This window comes from Acartia tonsa, chromosome 7 (genome assembly GCF_053477335.1).
Source record: "Acartia tonsa isolate MP-2025a chromosome 7, ASM5347733v1, whole genome shotgun sequence".
In the NCBI taxonomy this organism is placed as follows: Eukaryota; Metazoa; Arthropoda; class Copepoda; order Calanoida; family Acartiidae; genus Acartia; species Acartia tonsa.
Genome location: NC_137266.1, coordinates 14,565,673 through 14,583,107, shown reverse-complemented (window position 1 = coordinate 14,583,107; position 17,435 = coordinate 14,565,673). Strand labels below are relative to the sequence as shown.

Sequence of the window (17,435 nt, the reverse complement as noted above, 5' to 3'; positions counted from 1 at the left end):
ATCAAATGAAAGGACGACAATAAGTTTAGAACAGTTTCTTTACTTCCGACAGGTCTTGCTTAACAGTTGGGAGGTTGAAACTAGTTTCATATAAGTAGAAATATAATCTGGGGGGTTTGTTTGTGGGTTTCCTTTCTTTTTCGAGGGGCCAACAAATAGGCACCTTAGACGTCCGGCCTTAACAATGTTTATATCACTGGAGTTTTCACTCTGAGTTATGTAAATTAGTATTAAGGACACATAACCCCTGGGTAAGAAACATTTAGAATTCTTCTTTTTTTGAAAATTATTTTTTCAAATGTTTTGAACTGATTATGGGCTGAAAACTTCCACCAAAGATTCTAATTCTACTCTTTTAATATTCTTTAAATGGGGTAATTTTGTTTATCAACAACGGGGATGTACATTCATTTATCGTCCGTTGTCTTATCCCTTAAAATCCCAGCATTTATGAGATAGCTGTTCATTATGCTATTAATTGTGCAAAACAATTTGGTTAGAATCGATTAACTCAAGTTATAGAGTAGCATCGCTACTCAATAATTTACCTGGTTTGTATGTCTGTGAACGCATCTTCTGACTACGCTAAAGGGACCCTTCCCTATTATCTCATGTACCTAAAATTAGATGAAAATTATTATAATTGTTTTGTTTTTTTAATACACAAATCATTTTAAATGTTATTTTGTAAAGTAGTCAAGTTTTTTGTTTGTTTGATTAGATACCACTAACTGCATTATCGATCGAGTTCTCTATTCTAAAAAGTTTCAAATTGGCCTCTGGAGATTTTAGGGCAAATTTTTTTCTGAATCACAGCATTTTTTTGTGCTCTTTGTCTTTGTAGCTTTCTATTATCTAATTTAATTGTAATTAGATTATCATTATGCTTACCATATAACACGTTGATAGTTTGTTTTTGCATCGCAACTTATGGACATAATTGTCTTTGCATGCTAGATAGTAGAAACCTCACAACTAACTGTGTAATGAATTATTAATCACCCCCCTTCACAACTTTTTTAAACTTCCTCAACAAACTTTACAGATCATGTTAGCCAGTAGTAGTCTGGGCTACAGGATAGGTAAATTGATTTTTAGTAGCACAGCTACTATACATATTTATATCTTATTTCAGTCCGTTATTTTATCTATCCGGCAGAGAAAGTTGTTAACATTTTTACGCAGTTTAGACTGTATTACACTTTACTGTTCTTAATTTAGACAATAAGCAAGATTGGCTTTATAAAGTGTTATCGTGTATTGAAATGTGTTATAGCCGCATGAAGACCTACATTGTCATTTTGTAAGCTTCTTTTTAGAGAATATGAAAAATTAAAATCAACATATCCTTAACACTTTCCATATAATTTTTAAATCGTCTAAAACCTTTCCTTTTATCTCAGAAAGAACTAGTTATCTTAGCTACTTGTATTTAAAAGGTATTTAAGCTAAATGTTTAAGAAAATCCTTTTTTTACCTCCATTTAGATAAAAACATAGTCAAAGAAATTCAGCAGCTAATTAACTTTTGTTAGGGTCCCATTAAGGGACCCCGTGTAATACATTTTCTTTAAATATCTAAAACAAAGTGAATTTTTATAATTTTATCATATATTAGTAATTTTTTCTATGGATCGCCGTATGCAACCGCTTTCATACCTTTCCTTAGATATTATGTAATATATTATAGAGTATTTAATAATAAAACAGAGTATATAACATACAAGCTCTGCAGTAAAAGAAAAAAAAAACTTTGAGTGATGAAGCATCATAGAACTGTAATATCTTTCTCATTACTTACACCAGAAAACATGAATCTTATTTTAGGCTGCAGCCACTAGAAAAAAAATGCATGGACATTTCAAAATCAGATAATGAGAGGGCCGGGACATTTAACTTAAAATGAATCTTCTCCCCAAAGTTTTCTGCCTTTTGTAGCATATTTTTTGGGGTTGGGGGGGATTATCTTATCATTAATCCATTGGTTTTGGTTTTTTGGAAGTAAAAAAGTTTATTGATTGTTTTCTTTTAAAATATGTCTTAAAGTTTTCTAACGAGTGGTTTTTGTAGTAAATCATTTAGGTATAGTAGATATGTATATAGATTCATTTAAAGTCAAATGACTGAACATTTAAAAATCCTACTTTATGTTATTATTACTAAATGCCTACTTATATAAAAATTCTAATTTACTTTTTGTAAAATTGACAAAAAGTTTATAAATTTTAAAGTATTTTAGTTTATTTAATTGACTTTTTATTGCTTTTGTGGTAATAACATTTGTACAATATGTAATAGACTTTCCTAAGCTCAAAACTTTTTCAATGTTCAACAATTTTCCACTGAACATAGAAACAGTTGGATAAATTAATGCACTATTGTGTATTAGGAGAGCTCTATTAAGAATATATTATATAGATCTTGGTTTATGTACTACTAGTGGCGCCGCACTAATTATTAGGGCTATTGTATTCAAACTTGAAGGGATGAGACAAAAAATAACTTAAAACCATCCCAGGACTAACATTAAGCTGCTATAAATTTGAGAATAGAATCAATTCAGTGGTTAGCTAAATCCTAATGGACAGACAAAAAAACCTTTATTCTTTAACTATAAAAGTGACACGTTGTCTGTCTATATGTATTGCATGTCTGACAGTGTAGCATAGAAACCAGCTAACCGCTAAACTGATATGGATCTCCTTTACAGTGAAGGTTGTAACTTTTTCTTTTACAACTAAAGTTCTTTTTAAAGTGCAGAGTAGATCCCCAGATGCTAAGGCCGCAGCAACTGCTAGCACTTCGGAGTTAGATGATTTTAACTCACAATAAATGAATCTTTAAATTTGTATTTCTATGATATGATTTAAGATTTAACAGATCATCTCCCATTACACATTATTAAATTCAAGTATCTAACTACAGAAAACTAAAGAAACAAGGATGACAACATCCATAAAGCGAAGCACTGAAAAGGTAGGACAAACGGACATTAACACCTATATAGTGTCAGAACTGAATAATCAGAATATAAATGTATAAGAGTCGAAGCAAAATTGTAAGTAAATTTGTTGAAAAACTGCTTTATACAAAATGATGTTTATGGACATACTAACACTTTTAGGACATAATTATAGAGTTGTTTCGCTTAAAACATTATACTTTGTTGTCCCAGGAATCACTATACCAAAAATCAGATCAATGGGATGATTAGATCACATAAAAATTTGTTGTTAAAAAAGTAAAAAAATCAACATGTTTAAAATGGACGTACGGACATTTTGGTAATGATTATAGAGTTGCTACGCTTTATACATCGTCCCTAACTACTAACGGAATCACCATGCAAAATTTGAAATGGATAGGACAATTATAACATGCCTAAATTAACGAAAATAGCTATCCGTGACGGACGGACGGACGGACCGACCCTAATTATAGAAAAGCTTCACTTTTAAAAAACATTGTTGATTATTGTAGTTGATGGTACAAGTTGACCAAGCTAACTATTTCAGTTAACCCGATACTTTACAAACTATTTTAATGTTGGAAAAATTGGAAAAATATGTTTCAGCAATTGTTCTAAAAAACTGAATATATCGACAACATTTTACTAATGCAAAAGTGTACTAAATTTTTAGTTTCTTATTTTAAAAATTTTAATGAGAAGTATAAGAATATTTTCCTATTCGTTAACTTTATAACCTTGGAGACTTTTAATGTATTTTGATTGGTTGATTTGGTTGAGTGTCCAAACAGAAGAGGTAATTTTGCTTATCATCATAGGGGATGTAATGCAATGTAATGTCAATACATCGACCATACCTGAGCACACAAACGCGCGTGCGCGCAATCAAATATAAATATAACTGGATGAAAAAATGTTCCAAAACATCTTTAATGCATTAAAAGCTGCAAACTTTTATAAAAGGGTTAACTAAAATACATTTTTTCTAAAAGGACAAATTAAAAATATATTAAGATAATAACTATTCAACAACAATGATTAAACACCATTTTGAAAAAAAAACTTGGGATGAACCGCCACCGGAATTGGTTTGGACAGACTGGCAAATAAACAAGAGTGTTTATCATTCCATTGCAAGATCAAGTACAAAATATGATGAATTATTTTTTTTTATATATAATTTAGACAAGCAGTTAAACAACTGCTTGCAAAGCCTCTTTCTGCAATTTAATACAAAAAGGCTTGACATCAGTGCTATGAAGTCTTTGCCCACTTTATCTTTGGTGTTTTTTTGTCAGATTTTAAATTTTTTTCAAACTCAGGGAATTGAATCTATTGATTATAGAACAATTACCTTTATTTTTATATTTTTCTCAATTTTCGCACTGATATAGCCCCTCAGCTGAAGTATTTCAATAAATTTTAAAGAAGAACCTCCTCAAATTATGGTCTTGATCCAAATTGCTTTCATAATACCAGAGCGATGAAAATTATGTCAATTGTCTCTTTCAAAGATTTTCAAATAAAGTTGTAAAATAACTGATGAACAGAAGTATAAGTAAAAAAAGAGAAAAAGTTATTATAAATTTGTATATTAACTTAATTTTTTTAAAAATATTAATAGTAGTTTTTAATTCATTTTGATTTTAAGGTCTTGTCCCTATCTTTAGGGATTTCTGTAATAGAAGGGGGACTAAGAAGGTTAAAGATAAACCTAATCAATCAATCCTGGGTGCTAAGTAAAGCTTCTCTGAAATATAGATCTCACTCAGTTTATGGAATTTGGAAATAAACAAACTTTTGTTTATTACATTCGGCCGGGCTAATTTAGGTCATATAGGGTACTTGGTAGCTCCACAGGGTTAGAACACAGCAGGGTCAATGCCCCACATTGAGGAAAATATACCCTTCCACTCCCCTTATTATGATCAATCTATTTGAAAATTAGGGGGAGGGGTTACCAGTTCTCAATATGCACTTTATGTGGAAGCACCTAGATATCTATTTATGTTACTATCTACTTATCTACTGTATTATCTATTTATCTATTTTACAATCTATCTATCTATTTTACCTCGTATATATCATCAAACAAAATTTCCTCGTCTTCCGACATCTCTGACGACAAATCAAACCTACAAATGGAAGAATTATAAAAAAAACTTTGTTTTCAGCATTTATTTATAGTTTTACTACTTTCAAAATATACTAGCATGTACAAAACTATTTCAGGTCTTATAGAGAAAAATCGAATAAAAAAGATATTTTTGGGCGGGGATCATTATTTGTATGGAGGGTGGCTATATCCTCCCCCAAAATAGTTTTCATAAAACCTTATCTGGACCTATAGGAAGCTTTACAGTAAAAGAGAATTAAATTGGTTCAGCGGTTAGCGAGATCCTTCGCTACAGACAAAAAAAGCTTACTACTTTATATAATAGAAAGACACTAACTTAACATGAAAAAGGAAGGGGGGACATTGGACTAGAAATTATTCTGGTACCCAAAGTTCTTAAAAATCCCTTTCTCATTAATTGGATTGAAAACGTTTATTCACTCTTGCTCGGTTAGTTCAAACTAGGTTGTAGATTTTCAACCGATAATTTTAATCTACAAGGGTTTAATTTTGTTTATCATTATTGGGATGTTTGTCCGTTAAAACCTTAAAAACATCTTATTATTTAATTTATGCAGTTAGACTTTAGCATAGCATTTAATATCTATTTTTAAATATATTTCTCAGAATCATTAATATTTAAAAACTAAAGACAAAACTTTTTTGTAGTGAAGTTACTCTGTAAGTGGTCTGTCTGTCTGTTCTTCCTTCTATCTGTCTTATATTATCTCTGTAATGCTACTTTGTACATTTTTCTCCATGATTAGTTTATTTTCTATCTCTTTAACATGTATGCTCATATTTCAAGCATATTCTTTCTAACCACTTCGTTAGTATTGGACATAATCATCCTTGTTATTAAATTAATGTTTTCCATGATTGTACTTGTTAAAATAATTTTCAACTTTTGAATGAAAAACATTTAGACATTTCTTGCTTTGCATAAACAAGAGCAAAAAGGGGGATAGTCCCTTTCGTGACATCGCACTTTAAGGGGCTTTTCTTCGTATGGTTTTCTCCTATTTCTAGCCCCTGCGGGGCCAATTACCTAACCCTGTGGGGCAATCACCTAACCCAATATAACCTAACCCATAAAAAGCCATTTTAAATATACGACAAACCGCCCCTTAAGGGGCGATGTCACGAAAGGGACTATTCCTGCAAAAAGTATAAAAAGTTATTCCAAAACATTTTGAATGAAATCTTTCCCCCATGTTCTTCTAAATTTGTTTAATCTTCTTGCATAACCCAACTTTTTTGACAAAACTTTATTCGCTTTTCAAGGAAAGAAAATGCGCCAAGTTTTAATTGAAGCCCACCAAGTTTTATCTCAGGAATATCTGTTTGAACCCCCCTGGGGGCAACAGTTATCCCCCCCCCCCCAATTCCCCCCAACCCTAAAACCCTATTTAAGTAGCGAAGTTACTTTAAAATTTAAAATTTCCGTCCGCCTCTCTGTAAGATACCATTAGGTCTATTCAAGATAGAGGGCTAGAAATTTTTTGTGAAGATTCCTTAGACCAATTCAGCATCCAGCATATAATTTATATTGGTCCGCTGGTCCGTCGGTCATGCTACAAAAGACCACTACAAATTATATGCAAAAAGGTTTTGTGATTTTGTACTATCTAGGTATATGTTTATTTTTTATGTCTGTATATCTGCTCTATAATTCACTTTCTTCATTATATTATATTTTTTGTGCTATTTTTGGATATTTTCATCCTTGTTTTCCCACATTCAAAGATTCAAATACCAAGGAGATTTAAAGTTGAAATAAGGCCATTTAAGTATATTTGAAATATTCTTTTTTTAAATCATGGATAGGACAATGACCTATGTAAATACAATCTCCAGTTCTTAAATTGAGAATTTTCCATTTTTTTAGCTTTCAAATCGAGGGACAGAAAGGGATGTAAATTACGTAGATTATTTCCTAACAAATTCAGAGATCTTAAGGGATGAGACTATGGACGATAAATGTATGTGCATCCCGAAGGATGGTAGACTAAATTAATCCTTCTGTAGATATAAATTTTTCGTTGAAATGTTTGGACACTACTAGTTTGGGAACAAACTATCAAAATTCAGTGAGATTTTAAAGTTTTTTAGCTAACAAAGTTGATACAGATTTTATAAAACTTTGGTTACCAGTGTAATTAAAAGTCTAAAGTCCCCTCCCAACAACACCCTTAATTGTGTTTTTGCTGATATATAATTACTTAGTGAAATGAATTTTTTAGAACACTCTTTCTCTAACTTGTCTTTGATACAAGAAACAAAATCCTGTTTTTATATTTTTTCTTAGGAAATTATAAAGAAAGTTCGCATATAGTGCTTATCTTATTTCATGGCTTATTGCAACCAGAAAAAGAAACAAATAACAAGGACAATCATTGTCTTAATAAGCGAAGAATAAACTTAGAACTAGAAAAACGTTTATAATAAACTGTTATACGGTAACCGTTAATAAAACACAATTGATTATCCTAGAATAGTATGTTTCAATTATGGGACTAAATGTTGCAAATAGGCAAATATTAATTTGGATATACCCTAATAAAAAAAAGTAGGTGATCATCTCTTTCCCCCAACCATTTTGAAATGCTTAAAAAGTCAGGGCTCGCTCAAAACACGTTCTCTTTCCCTCTCTCTCTCTCTCGTTTAAAAACTAAAACTTGTCTACTCTATTTCACACAAATTTTCTATGTGGATGGTTTTGAAAAGAATTATTTATAAAAAGTTAGATAATAATATTCTCTCCATATCATTCTCAAAACATCTCCCACTCACACACGAAGTACATATTTTGATTTTGAATTAGATTGTCCCTTTGTACCTCCTTGTTACACTAGTCCCCAAAGTTTTAAAAGGTTTTCATTCTTTGGGTACTGCTTTTTAATTTTTTATTTGTTTGTTAATTAAATTGAGTGTTCAAATATAAACCCCTTAATTATCATCTACAGAAGGGGAGTTTTGTGTAGCATCATTGGGGACGTACATCAATTAATCAGCAATTATCTTATCCCTTTAGATCCCTGCAAATTTATCTACCCTAACTTGTCTAACCAGGGAGGTGGAGGACAATGGCAAATAAATTAAGCTACACCCTTACTTTTCCCAAAATATTATCAATTACAAAAGTTAGCCCAGACATAGTAGTAAACAGATCTGTGTCTGTCTGTCTATACCGCGCGAAGGGTCTTGCTACCCGCTGAACCAATATGGTTCTTCTTTACAATGTAGCTTCTCATAGGTCCTGGGAAGGTTTATAACTATTTGAGAAGGTTCAAAACTATTTTGGGGGAGGGTACTAACACCCTCCCAAGAGAAATCGCAAAAACGTGCCGATGTGGTTCTCCTTTATAATGTAGCTTTTCAAGGGTCCTGGAAAGGTTTTTAACTATTTTAGGGGAGGGTACTACTACTCACCCCCAGACATTTTCATTTAAGGGAATTTTTTTTAATCCGCTTGTTCTTAAATATAGGAAGATTAATTCATTGTTAATTGTAATATTCCTGTCAACCTGAATCTAAGCAAAATAAAATATAATGAATAGATGATTAAATATTTCTTATACAAATAAAAAACTTTTGGAGGGAAAAAGTTTGATTTACTAAAATAAGTATTGGATATTGGTAAAAAGAATAATAAGCAGATATATTTTTTATCTAAAGAAAAATTATATTGCCATAGACTTGATATTCGTTATAAATATGTATCCTATTATATAAAGTAAGTAAACTTTTTTGTCTGTAGCGAAGGATCTTGCTAACCATTAAACCGATATGGTCCTCCTTTACAATGAAGTTTTTTATAGGTCCTGGTATGTTTTTAGTCTATTTATTTTACAAAAAAAAAGCCTGGATATAAGGTATTCATTTGCCATTCCATATATCTTTGGATAGATGCTAGGGGCGCAGTAGCTAGTTGTTATATATACCGTAAGTGAATGAATAATATTAAAAAGGTTTTTTTGTTTAGAAGATATTTTTGTTAGGGGTTGGCTTGCGGTCTAAGGGGCATATTTCGTAGAGTGCATTGTGATGTATTCCCTTGCAAAATAACTTAAAACCTGCCCTGAATTGATAATAACTTATTTAACAATTGTGTACCGAACGGTCAAGCAGTTTATGAGACATTAACCTAAATAAACAAACAACTTTCTAATAATAATTTCTTTTCATAAAGCTTCTAAACCAATAAAAAAAGGAAAAACTAAAAAAGGACAAATTAAATAAAAAAAAGTAGCAATGCTACTCTATAATAAGCCTACCTCGGTGCCAGCTTGATTGCTTTTTCTTTAGCCACCCTGAAAATAAAAACAAAGATTAGGCAAAATCTAATAAAATTTCCTAGGTTAGATTAGTTGGAAGACTAACCATACATAGATATTCAGAAATGCAGTGTTGCGGAGCCTAAGCCGGAGCCGGAGGCCGTGGAGCCGCCATATTTTGCTGGAGCTGGAGCCGTAGTTTTCGTTAAAAAACGGCTACGGCTCCGGACTAGATAAATAAAGAGATTTTTTATAAATTATAATTTGGTAACTCTGTTTTGTTAAGTTTTTCAAGTCCATTTATCGAGTTTTTCTTGATTTTAGGTCGGAGCCAGAGCCGGAGCCGGAGCCGCACCAAAATCAAATGGCTCCGCAACGCTGCAGAAATTTATAGGATCCCCCCTAACTACTACGGTAGCCTAAGAAAATTTTAAAAAATTGGCCCTTTGTGTTTTAAATTATGCCTCTAGTGAATGTGAATAACAGCGTAAAGATCCCAAGGCACTAACATCCCAAATATTCCAGACAACCAACCCTTTGATTACATTACCTTTGTCTAGAAGTCATAACTGTACATGGTATCTAGTTGCGTCTTACTTTTTCTTTTAACTAGCGGCTTCGCCCCTAGCCTCAAGGGGCTTTGCCCCAAGAGGTTTAATCAAACCAATTTTTCGTATTTTAGATTTAAAAGAAAAATTTTATAAAAAAAATTTTGGGAGGGGGGGATTTTTTTTTGGGGGGGGGGTAGTCGATCCCACTATTTTAATTTTAGTTTTAAGAAGAAGAAAAAAAATTTCTTGGAGGGGAATTTTTAATTTTTTGGGGGTTTGGGGGTGTCCCACCCCCCCCCCCCCCCCCCAAGAAAATAGTAAAAACCTTCCTGGGACCTATGAGAAGCTACCCTGTAAAGGAGAACCCGATCGGTTCAGCGGTTAGCGAGATCCTTTGCTACAAACAAACAAACAGACACACAGACATCGTGTAACTTTGTATTATAGATATCTCGGATATTATTTTATAATTATTCATTTTACTATTTATGGAAAGCTGTCTATAATACTATAAATAACTAATATTGAATTGATATTACATCAATCTCTGCTTTTCATTTATAGAAAAAGAAAAATATGACAATTTTCATACTTAAAAAGTACTGTGCTTAAAATTTTATCAATAGTAAACGAAAAGAATATAAATATTCTTGCCATGAAAAAAAAGCAATATAACCGGATGGGAATTTTATATTATATTTATGTAGTATCTATTGGCTATAAAAAGAAATATAAACTGCGTTAATGCACCTCTAGGTATAGATATATGCATTTTTCCTTTTTTATAAGCATGTAGTTTCATAAAAGGATACTATTTTTTATCATTTAATTGTTATTCCTTTACATTTAACTAGGATCTCAATTAGATACAACATTTTCCAAGCCAAAATATGTTAAAGTATTATATGAATTAAAAATATATTTCATCTGATATCAACAGATCACTTGATAATATCTTTTTTGCATTACAAGCTTTAACCCATATATTTTTTTTTCTTTTAGAAAATAGTTTTCCTTTCTTTTTGAAATTGTTTTTTCACTTAAAGTGCCTTGAGAACAAAGAACCCCCCCCCCCCCCCCCTCTTAATGAGGATTAACCCTGCCGGGCTTCCCAGTACCAAATATGACCTAACAATTAAGCCTAAGGTACCAATTAACACCCATAGAAAATGACCACCCCACTTAATTTCTGGGTTCTTTTTAAATTATGGGTAATTTTTTTTTGCTCGACAATGAAATTTGAGAGATGAAATAAAAAAAGAATCTCCTTTTAAATACACATATTTCCTAAAACTTGCTAAAATTACTGTCTATTTAGATATTCCTTACTTCGTATCTATAAATATGTTCAGAATAAATTGTAAAACTTATAATTATTGGGGGGAGGGGGGGGGATGAATGACCTAATTTTATCCCCATAAATTTAACCACCCTTACAAAGATTTTTTTATTGTCTTTCAGTACTCTACTACTCATACCCTCGGCCTCCAAAATTGTTTCTTATAATATAAATAATTTTACTTGAAGAAATGTAAAAGGGTGCCTTGACTCTACCCTTACTGTTTGTTTGTATGTAAAACATTTCTTATTTTGTAAAATTATCGGTTGCTAATATAATATCAAATAAAAAGTTTGGATCATGGAAAGAAAACAAAGTTTCTGGTTTCGTCGTATTTTCACAATATTTTTTCTCCAAATTTCTAGACCCTGCGGGGGCTCTAACCCTGGAGGGCCTATTTTCTAACCCTGCAAGGCAAACATTAACTTTTCCATAACAACCTAAAATAACCTTTTAAAAGCTACCGTGAAAATGCGATGAAACCCGCAACTTTCTTTGCTTTCCATGACCCAAAAGTTTTTATATGTATTTTTTTAATAGTATAGTTACATGTTACACTTATTTATTTACAAATTTTATGCCTTAGCATTAAAGGTTTTATTTAAGACTTTTGGACTTTCATGATGTTTTAATAGTAAGTTATCCCATTTTCTCTTTACCAAATGTACCCTTTTTAAAGGCGAAGCTTTTCTATAATTAGGGTCGGTTCGTCCGTCCGTCCGTCCGTAACGGATAGCTTTTTTCGTTAATTTAGGCCTGTTAGAATTGTCCTATCGATTTCAAATTTTGCATGGTGATTCCTTTAGTTTTTAGGTACGATTTAGAAAGCGTAGCAACTCTATAATTATTACCAAAATTTCCGTACGTCCATTTTAAACATGTTGATTTTTTTACTTTTATAAAAACAAATTTTTATGTGATCTAATCATCCGATTGATCTGATTTTTGATATATTGATTCCTGGGGCAACAAAGTATAATGTTATAAGCGAAGCAACTCTATATTCAAGTCCTAAATATGTAAGTATGTTCATAAACATTATCTTGTATATATTCTGATTATTCAGTTCTGACACTATATAAGTGTTCATGTCCGTTTGTCCTACCGTTTCAGTGCTTTGCTTTTATTGATGTTGTCATCCTTGTTCAACTAGCGTGGTAACACACTATACTATCTGTACTGTATGTACATACCTTGCAACTTGAACTAGCGTGGTAACACAGCTGGCTTCCTTATCTATACTATCTGTACTGTATGTACAGTACATACCTTGCAACTTGAACTAGCGTGGTAACACAGCTGGCTTCCTTATCTATACTATCTGTACTGTATGTACATACCTTGCAACTTGAACTAGCGTGGTAACACAGCTGGCTTCCTTATCTATACTATATGTACTGTATGTACATACCTTGCGACTTGAACTAGCGTGGTAACACAGCTGTCTTCCTTATCTATACTATCTGTACTGTATGTACATACCTTGCAACTTGAATTAGAGTGGTAACACAGCTGTCTTCCTTATTTATACTATCTGTACTGTATGTACATACCTTGCAACTTGAACTAGCGGCGCGTGGTAACACAGCTGTCTTTCTTTTCTATACTATCTGTACTGTATGTACATACCTTGCAACTTGAACTAGCGTGGTAACACATCTGGTTTCCTTATCTATACTATCTGTACTGTATGTACATACCTTGCAACTTGAACTAGCGTGGTAACACAGCTGGCTTCCTTATCGGAACAGCAGTCCCACGATCGAGGATCCTCCTAAAAAAAGAAAAATTATATTAAAAAAGATTTTTGTAGCGGAGCTACTCTACAATAAATGACTTGGCAGGAGAAAAGAGACAAACAAAGGAGTAATATGAAGGACAGAGTTAACAGTTTTGGAGTAAATTAATTCTATATTTGTACTCAAATATTTTATGGTAAAATTTCCTAATTTATATACAGGAGTTTACTAGTTATGGATATTGTCTTCCTTGACTTGTTTAAATTAAACAAATCAAAACAATTGAAAATAAAATAACTATGTTCAAAACTAAAATGACTATAAAGTAGCTTCTAGGCCAAGAGTCTGTTTTCCTTTCCCTAGAGCTTTGGAAAAAATTGATAATATAAGCTATTAGCAGGGCTCGGCAGCCGCAGGTCAGCCGCCTGTAAGCCTCAGGGAAATCCAACTTTTTACAATTTAAAAAACAGCCAGAAGTCTTAACACAAATATGCCAATCCCTAATGTAAAAAAAGATTTTAAAGCAGCCTCACGGTTGTTTAAATTTGAGACTTCGTCGCGGCTGGCGCGCGGCTGCCGAGCCCTGGGTTTAGGTATATACCTGAATACCCATTCAACATAGCCGGAGTCCTTTGCCCGCAGGGTTTACCTTTGTCAGGGTTTACATACACGAGTAACTAAACACAAATAACTCAAATGGGACCCTAATTAAATAATCAAACTAAAATCAAAACTCCTTCAAATTAAAATTTATTATGTACATAACTAAAAGTTTTCTAACAAAGGTTTTTGTGAAAAAAAATGATAAAGGAAAAGTATATTACAATGTTATTTATATTTTTTCAAATTTTAATATACAAATTTTGATTGGTTGATTTTAGAATTCGTGGAAAATTGTCTACAATACGTTATGATACATGTTTTTCAGTATGGCTCAGAACCAGTTCTTTTCAGATGATTTTTAACAATTTTAATTACATACTGAAAATGTACTTATCAGAATTTATGAGGAAAACAACAAGAAAAAAAGTATTAATGTAATTAAATTGATTTACCTAAGATATATCTACTTGTTTTCCCTACTCATTCCTTATACTCTAACCCATACATCATATATCAGACATTTTTAATCCTACCTATCTCTTCTTTAGATATATGTAGAGCTTCTACACAAAAAATCTTAAATCTGTAAGCTCTTAAACTTTTAATATAGAATTTGGTACTTTGAAAATTTCAGTCATTTTAGTTAATCTATAATACAAAGTAGCTTGATGTCTGTCTGTCCGTCCGTCCGTCCGTCTGAAGCTTTCCTTGGAACATTTCCTTAGTCCTTTTTTTGCAGAACATTTCCTTCGTCCTTTTTTTTTGCTGAAGATTTCCCTGGTCCTTTTACTAATTTTGCCTTAATTCTTTTTTTTATCAACTCTTGGGGCACAGCCCCTAGAGGCTAGGGGCGAAGCTGCTAGTATAATAATAAAGAAACATCAATTAAGATTAAAGTTTAATGGAAAATAGTTTTTCTTTTGTTGTCTTATCTCTATTACTATAAAACAAAGATGGAATCATATGGAGTTAAATTTTTTTTAAAGTTGCAGTTAAAGATGTGTTCCTTTTTTGACGTTTGGTAAATAAATTTACAGAACTTGTAACATAAAAATTTTTAGCAAGATTTATTGTCTTTTGTTTTGTTCCTGTCCCAGGTTAAAATATAAAAATGCAGTGGAAAAAATTCACAATAACTTAGATTCTTGACAATCATTTTATAATATTTAGAATTTATCATTTTCAAAAATTTGATTAAAGAGCTAAGAAAAATATAATAAAAAAAAATATTTTTACTTTTTACTTTTTTTCTTATCAATAACTCTCTCTCACTCTCTGATAGTATTTACCTATCAATCAATCTATTCCACCCTAACTCTCATTTTATGAATAAAACATTTAGAATAAAGAATATAAAGGGGCAATAAGGCTCGGCTACAGACTTTTTCAATTTCGGCTGATGCGGATTATTTTAAAAGCGCGGCTACGCTGATAAGCAAAATTCTGGGAAACTAAAGCTGTTGGTTGATAAAAATCCGTTAAAAAAACTTTTTTAATGTTTTATAACTAATACGAATTATCTGGCGGCTGGCAGTATTTGCATTTAACTAAAACTAGCGGCTATATTCAACTTTGGCTGCCGAACCTTGTTGAAAAGCTTTGTTAAATTAGCAGAAACTTTTGCAAAAAATCAAACAAAAAACTCAAATTTGTGATGTTTGCTTTAATGATAATAAATCATCATTTTTGTTGGAAGGGAAGCATGATTTTGATATATTTTAAATGCAAAATCTAAACCTAAGGTAAAATAAATGAAAACATTTGAAACTTTGTACACATATAAACTAATAATAAGGGGTTTAACAAAGATGGCAACGTTCATAAGAGGCGTAGCTGGAATAATGTGCTTAGCTAAACTTGACCTGTATGTTAAATTTTAAAGTAAAGGTTTCTGAGAGATGTACAGACAAAATTAATAGTAGCGATGCTTCTCTTTCTTTTTATTATGCTCACCTTGTCATACACGTTGACGGTTGTTCACCCAACAATGTTGGGTAACCAGGCCCCTCCAGTTTCAATGGCTATCATCAATCAATACAAATAAGTAAAAATACAATAGGTTGGAAAAGGGGAGGAATTTAAAGAAAATCATTCAAAAGAAAGAAATTATGAAATATTGTTCTACAGTGATGATAGGCAAATTAAGAGTACAATTTTGTACATACGGATTTTTCTCGAGTTTTACAAACTTTCTATAAAAAAAATTTTAATGCTCAAAAAAAAATATTTTAAAAACCAAATATTAGTTCAACTTTTAGAAGCAATACTAAAGTGGTTATTTCCCCATGTACTTCTCAAATATGCGTACATTCCCCGACAGCTGGGTATCTGTAACGACTTATTTGTATTATTCCCTGCAAAGGCTGAAAAAATCGCGTCACTATCTCAACTATACAAGCCAAGATAACTTCAATCAATCAATCAATTAATCACAAAGCATACTATTGAAATCACTGGCAAAATTCACTGAAATCTCACTTTTATCCTTCTACAAAGGTTGTATTTTCACTGCAAAAATTTCTGCGATTTTTTTTAGTTTGTGAATATAATTTTTTTTCTGTTGGTTTGAGTTGAGCTTTGAGTGCGAAGTTGAGTGAAATAAGATTCCTCTTCTAAAATATAAATTCACAGTAGTAGTAGATACAACCAGGAATGCAGGGGGAGGGCAATGACAGTTTAATTAATCTTCCCCCGCATTTTTATGTTGCTAGCTAGTAAAACTATGACTAGGTTAGGTGCGGGTCATATGATTAATTAATCTTCCAATGTCCTTTCACTCCCTGAATACAACAAAAGTAGAATATCTTGTTACATTTAAACCTTTTTAGTAGTGCAGCTTCTATTTCAAATATCTATTTACTTATTTCAAACACCAATGTATATATTATTACAGCTTTTAGTATGGTATAATATAAAGAAAGGGGACTAAACAGTTAAGACATGACTAAAAAAAGGTAGGGGGAGAAAGTCACTCATAGATCAGCCACGTGACGTCATAAAAATGATGGAGATTAGAGGAAAAGTGAAAAAGAAAACCCCTAAAAAAAGGAGATGCATAATCCCTCTGTTTTGTGACGTCATGTGGCTGATTTTTTAGTGACTTTCTTCCCCTACCTTTTTTTAGTCACTTTCTTTACATTATACCATTCGTTTTTCGTTTTTGTAAACTTTAAATAAAAATTTAAAGATTAATTCTTAATGATGCATGTGCTTATTTTTCACTCACGTTAAAAATGCATAATTAGAGCATTTAAAAAACAGACAGAACAAGGTTGACAACATCCATAAAAGCGAAGCACTGAAACGGTAGGACAAACGGACATTAACACTTGTATAGTGTCTGAATTGAATAATAAGAAGAGTCGAAGCAAAATTTAAGTATATTTGTTGAAAAAATGCTTGATACATGATAATGTTTATGGACATACTTACATCTTTAGGACTTGATTATAGAGTTGCTTCGCTTATAATATTGTTCTTTGTTGTCCCAGGAATCAATATACCAAAAATCAAATCAAACGGATAATTAGATCACTTAAAAATTTGTTGTTAAAAAAAGTAGAAAAATCGACATGTTTAAAATGAACGTACGGACATTCCGGTAATGATTATAGAGTTTCTACGCTTTCTAAATCGTGCCCAACTACTACAGGAATCATCATGCAAAGTTTGAAATCGATAGGACAATTCTAACATGCCTAAATTAATGAATAAAGGCTATCTATCTCGGACGGACGTACGGACGGACGGACGGACCGACCCTAATTATAGAAAAGCTTCGCTTTTAAAAAGAATTTAGTATACATTTAGTATGTACAAGTTTAATTTGTATAATAGACAATA

The 17,435-nt window shown here is 31.9% G+C and overlaps 1 protein-coding gene across 1 annotated transcript in view; it reads right to left on the bottom strand.

Moving 5' to 3' along the window:
- CASK (peripheral plasma membrane protein CASK) overlaps positions 1–15,615 on the bottom strand; it is a 139,968-nt gene extending 124,353 nt beyond the window's left edge. Inside the window, exons 1-6 of the mRNA XM_080167664.1 lie at positions 15,546–15,615; positions 13,591–13,666; positions 12,951–13,024; positions 9,361–9,396; positions 5,042–5,102; positions 549–617 (exon numbers count right to left, since the gene is read on the bottom strand). Of these exons, the coding sequence (XP_080023790.1) occupies positions 549–617; positions 5,042–5,102; positions 9,361–9,396; positions 12,951–13,024; positions 13,591–13,602 (252 nt within the window). The 5' untranslated portion in view covers positions 13,603–13,666; positions 15,546–15,615. The remainder of the gene's footprint in view (positions 1–548; positions 618–5,041; positions 5,103–9,360; positions 9,397–12,950; positions 13,025–13,590; positions 13,667–15,545) is intronic.
- Between the last annotated feature and the right edge of the window lie 1,820 nt (positions 15,616–17,435).